At 28.8% G+C, this 6,080-nt stretch overlaps 1 protein-coding gene across 1 annotated transcript; it reads left to right on the top strand.

The window, feature by feature from the left end:
* Positions 1–2,957: 2,957 nt before the first annotated feature.
* LOC108807665 (translationally-controlled tumor protein homolog) lies at positions 2,958–4,307 on the top strand. Its single transcript, XM_056989602.1, has 4 exons — positions 2,958–3,115; positions 3,456–3,529; positions 3,629–3,915; positions 4,004–4,307. Exons 1-4 carry the CDS (start codon positions 3,088–3,090, stop codon positions 4,122–4,124), a joined length of 510 nt encoding a protein of 169 aa, XP_056845582.1. The 5' UTR covers positions 2,958–3,087; the 3' UTR covers positions 4,125–4,307.
* The last annotated feature ends 1,773 nt before the right edge of the window (positions 4,308–6,080 follow it).

The raw sequence follows: 6,080 nt of genomic DNA, 5'->3' as shown, positions 1-6,080 counted from the left end.
TACGCTCGTCATAGCCTCCCTTGTAACTTTAGTTAATCAATTGTTCATCTTATATTCTTTCTCTTGTGAAATCATGCTCTTGTATATATATACATAAATATATACGATTTGGTATCTCTATTATTAAAACTGAAGTATCTTTTGGTAATGTTTGAAAACATCAAAACAAAATAAATGAAAATTATTTGGAAACATCAAATAGCAAATTAAGTATTTCTTTTATTTACACATTTAGTCATTACATTTACAAAAATTAAGTACTTCATTTTTGTATTTTTATTTATTTACAAATTCTACCACTGCATTTAAAATCAATTTAAATTAAATAATTACAATGATTGTTGTTTTTTATGGATAAAATAAAAATATAAACTGAATATATAGTATATATTATATAAAACAATTTTAGATATAGTATTATCTTATTTAGTTTAGTCAAATATAAAAATTTCAAGAGTTCAGTTTTCAAGAAAACAAATATCATAAAATTAATAATAACTCATAGAAAACTAATGCAAAAAATTAAAATTTTAGTATGTTGTTTTATTTTAAAATAATTTAACAAAAAAACAATATGTTAATATCTGAACAGTATAGTTACATCAAATTACATGAAGTTATAAATTTTTTAATACAATATTATGTACTAAAAAGTTATTACAAACACCTATATTATAAAATGATGTAATCTACTTTATAAGTAAATTACAAAACATAAATATATACGTGAGATGTTCTCTATAAAACAAGAGATTTATGAGTTTACGTTGAACACAAATTAAATCAAACATCAAGTTCTATTTCTGGGATAAATTACCAAACCAATTCGATAATGAAAGAATTGATTTAAACTTACCTTACCTTGCTGAAAGTTTATAAACGATTAGAATCTTGTTTCATAAATCTCAGAAGATTAAACTACTCTTTTATCTTTAATCATCTATCTTATTAAAAGAGAAGTACCAATAAAAAATACCCATTAATTTTCAGTTTTATTTACAATGGCATGCCACTGAGAATTAACTAAGTTTCCTATTTTAATGCTTGTTTTTTTCAGTTTATTTAATGTGTTTTCCAAAATTATTGTTGTCTTTTCTGATTTAGATTCCTTAATTATTGTTGTCTTTTCTGATTAATAAATGTATTTTCCTAATTTGAATTTAAATAACAGATTTAAACATTTAATATTTTTTCTAATTTAAATAATAAATTTCCTTAATCATATATTAACCAAAATCGATTTCTCTATATATTTTGTATTAACTTATTAAATATTAAAATCACATAACATAATCAATTTATATAACATATAAATATAATATAAAATAATTTATTCATATATTATTAGTATAATGGTTTCAAAATATAAGTTCAATTAGTTATAAGTATTAGATTTGTTTATATGATATACTGTGATATAACAGACAATTAAAATCATAAAATATAATTATTTAACATAATAAATTAAAAAAATATTTTTTAAAAATGTAATATTAACAATAATGTTATAGAGTTTAATGTACATATATATATTATATCATTAGTACACAGAAAAAATTAAAGTGAAAAAAATATTTATACAGTTACGGGTCGAATCTATAAATAAATAACAACAGCGCAAGATTATTTTCTTTAATAAATTTATTTTAATAGAAATTATAGTTCTAAATATGTTTATATATTTTATATTTTTATAAATTTATTTTATTTGTTTATAAGAGATGCTAAGATTTTAGAATTAAAAAAAAATATGACCCGCTTTTATATTATTTTAGTTAGAAAATTTAAATTATATATCTGAATATTTAATTAAATTTTTAATTTTAACTTTTTATTATTACTACCAAAATTTATTTTTAGTCTAAAATTTATGTTTAAAATATCGTAAATTCATCATTTAATATAAACAAAAAAACTAAAAATATAAAATAAACACCCGTCCGGTCGGACGGGTCAAGGTCTAGTTTAACTTATAAATCAAAGAATTAGTTCCCATAAACAACAAAAAAATTCCTGTGATCTTTCAAACTCATCTATGGCCATTAATTTCATATGATGCCTATCATAATTCATAAACATGGGATATATTTATTAATATTTATTGGAGAAATTCTTCATACTGAGATATGCCCTCGTCGACAATAATGGCTTCAACACTTTTGTAAAACTACAATTATGAATTACTTTATCTTGGATTCTTGGGGAAGAAACTGGTAAAAGCATCTTCCTCTGACTTGAGTTTGAGATAACTAGAGAGGTGTGTGCGAGAGAGAGACATCAGAAGCGTCTGATCTATTTGAAGGTCTGAAGCTGAGAGGATGAGTTTCAGGAGTTGCGTTCTCGTCTTCTTCCACATCTTTATGGTCTTGTCTGCCTCACACGTTACCAGTCTTGAACCCGTCTGATCGTAACACGCTGCATATATACCAGCTTCACTCTCCAGCGAACCTACCAAACGTAAATAATAAAACGACTCAGATTCCTACTTCATACTCGAGAGCTTCCTTAGTTCCCTATAAACTCAAGAAACAGTATGAGGTCTGCCTGTTGGAAACTATGACCTCACCACTCTTCCAAACCCCGAACCATAAGCTTCCATTATCACCTTCGATGATACAAGATTAAAACAAAACTAGAAAGGTGGAAACGTTCTCACCTGGAAGGCCAAGGGCATTGGATGGGAGCTATCTGCTCATTGTTATGGTCAGCCTTACGTATGGCAACTTGAATCTATCATTAACAAAACGTTTATGCTAATTCAAAAAGAGAGGGAAATTAATTTATCTGACCCAAAGATGGAATCGGATCCTTATTTACACGTTAACTAACTCTGGGATCCCCCACCCGTAAAGTGATCGGGGCGGTTAATATTTCAATCCTTTTTCAATAAAAAGAGAAGGGTAGAAAAGTAATTTTAATATCGCCTTTTATCTCTGAATCGGAAACCCTCGTTACGCTCGAGTATAAATAACGAAGTTACGTCCTATTGCTAATCCCCTCGTCGCTGCGTCTCTCTCCCGCAACCTTACAGATTCGTTTCTTTCCCCCATCGATCGGAGAGAGAGAGAATAATTCAATAAAGCGACCATGTTGGTGTACACTGATCTTCTCACCGGTAAGCTCAATCATTATTATTTTTTTAATTCATCTCGTCTATATCGAGCCAATCATTGATTTCGACTTGTTCTGCTTCCCTTTAGATCTGTGATCGCATATTAGCTTTAGATCAGCGATTTACAGCTGTAATGTGCATAGTTATTGATTTGACGATTCAGATTGGATTTAGATTAGGCTTCCTCGTCAATTTGTTAATTCTGTTAGTGATGGGCATAGTTACTGAATCTTATGGTTAGATCTGTGATTGATTATTGTTTATGATTGTCCTTCTTGTTCAGTGTTATATATTAGTGTGAATAACTGGATTGGTTTACTGAAGATGATTTGTTAACTTTCAGGTGATGAGCTTCTGTCTGACTCTTTCCCTTACAAGGAGATTGAGAATGGTATTCTCTGGGAAGTCGAAGGAAAGGTATGTGCCAACACTTTACTCCATATCCATCAAAGTTTCAATCCTTTTTGTAGTTTTTGAGTTCTCATTGGGTTTTATTGTTGTTATTATTATATCCAGTGGACAACCCAGGGATCTGTAGAGGTTAACATTGGTGCCAACCCCTCTGCCGAAGAAGGTGGTGAGGACGAGGGTGTTGACGACACTGTTCAGAAGGTTGTTGACATTGTCGACACCTTCAGGCTCCAGGAGCAACCTACCTACGACAAGAAGGGGTTCATCGCCTATATCAAGAAGTACATCAAGCTTTTGACCCCCAAGCTCAACGAGGAACAGCAAGCTGAGTTCAAGAAGGGTATTGAGGGAGCTACCAAGTTCTTGCTCCCCAAGCTCAAGGACTTCCAGTTGTAAAGTCTCCCTTCCCGAATCGTATTTCATTGCGCGGTATGGCAATTGATTGTAATGAAATCTCATTTTATGGTTATGTATTTACAGCTTTGTTGGGGAGAGCATGCACGATGACAGCACTGTGGTCTTTGCTTACTACAAGGAGGGTGCTACTAACCCTACATTTTTGTACTTCGGACATGGTTTGAGGAGGTCAAGTGCTAAGTGAGACAAGCTCTCGTTGGGGTACTGTGGTCGGTCGCAGCGACTCTATTTAAGTCTTATGTTTCGTTATATTGTTCTGTGTTTTTCTTACCTGATTACTTTTCTTTCTACTTCTCATCTCTGTTGCAAGATTCTTAAGTTATTAATCGGAAAACAATGGTTTTTAGTTGAATTTTGGTTCGTCCTTATACTTTTTATGGATTTTTAACACTAAAATCCATCAACTAAGTTGTTTTGTGTAAAAATTCCCAAACTAAGTATTTAATAAAATAATTTCCAAACTAATTTTATTTAGTTGAATTAAACCCTTTCAGGTCATAATTATCGGTACTACTGGTAAGTATTTAGTTTAGGGATTTTACATTAAGCAAACATAGTGTGGGGTTTTATCATTAAAATAAAAAATCCAAAACAATAATAATAACATTATCTAAAATTAGTAATTTTAATTTTCAAAATTAGCATTTTTAATTTATATAAATATGTGAGTGATTTTTTTTTTTTTAAATCAACACTATATATATATAATTAAAAATGTAAAACCCCAAAAATAGAAAAAAACTATCTAAAACTTTACCTGTTAATAAAAATTATCTAAAAAATTAAAATGTAAAAGACAAGAAATATATACCAAAAATTATATATTATCTAGTAACTTTAATTTTCAAAATTAGCATTTTTAGTAATTTCTATAAATATATGAGTCTTTTGTTTGTTTTTTTTTTTTTTTTTTTTTGATCGGATGTCCCCGAAGGGACATGAGTCTCTGTTTGTTTTTTAAAAAATCAACATTATACATGTATAACTTTAATTATACCATTTTTATTTATACATATATAATGTTGATTTAAAAAAAAATCAGACTCATATGTTTATAGAAATTTTAAAAAATGCTTATTTGAAATTAAGTACTAGATAAGATATAATTTTTATTATATTTACTTGTTCTTACATTTTTTATTTTTAGATATTTCTTTTATATTTATAGGTTTTTACATTTTTAATTTATACATATATAATGTTGATTTAAAAAAAATATCAGACTTACATCTCTATATAAATTTTTAAAAAATGCTAATTTTGAAAATTAAAGTTACTAATGTTTAGTAATGTTATTATATTTTTGGATTTTTTTATTTTTATTTTTAGATGGTAAAATCCCTCAACTATGGTTTACTTATTGTAAAAATCCCTAAACTAAAAATTTACCGGTAGCACTGGTAATTATGACCTGAAAGGATTTAAATTCATTAAATAAAATTAGTTTAGGGGTTATTTCGTTAAATATTAGGTTTTTACCCAAAACAAACTTAGTTTGTTTGAAGGGTTTTGGTGTTAAAAATCATACTTTTTACTATGCTTTTCTTAACTTTGGCGTTGCTGTAAACTCATCGCGTAACTGTGACGCATTCTTGTTCTTCTTCAAACATAAGCGTGCTGTCATCTCTGTATGTCTGCTTTCTTATGGCATATTCACATCACACGTGCATTCTTTCTGTGTTATCTTCTTGGGTTTAGCGTTTTAGGTTATGCATACGATCACTAATGTGGACTAATATTAAACTTCGATTGTTGATTGAACTTTTACAATCTGATTATTTTTTTTTTGTTAAAATCTACGAGTATTTCATCCATGCTTGATTTGTTTGTTTGTTTTTTTTTTTTTTTTTTTTTTTGCTAAATTGTAAATATCATTGATTGAAATGAATGTGTTCGGTTACAAAGTTAAATTGGAACCACAATCTGCTTAACAGCTAATTTTGATCCTAGAGGCCGCAAAAAAATTAAAAAACCCCTAGAATACAAAGAGATTGAATCCAAACTTCTAGCAAGAGAGAGCTTGGAAAACAATAAGCAAAGATCAAGCATAGCAACAATGCAAGCACCCTAAACAAAGCCTTCATTGCTGAAACTGAACGGATCAGAAGAAGCAAGAGGAACAGCCAGGGAGGGTCAGTCG

This window comes from Raphanus sativus, chromosome 6 (genome assembly GCF_000801105.2).
Source record: "Raphanus sativus cultivar WK10039 chromosome 6, ASM80110v3, whole genome shotgun sequence".
NCBI classification, from domain to species: Eukaryota; Viridiplantae; Streptophyta; class Magnoliopsida; order Brassicales; family Brassicaceae; genus Raphanus; species Raphanus sativus.
This window is presented reverse-complemented; position numbering and strand designations above follow the sequence as displayed.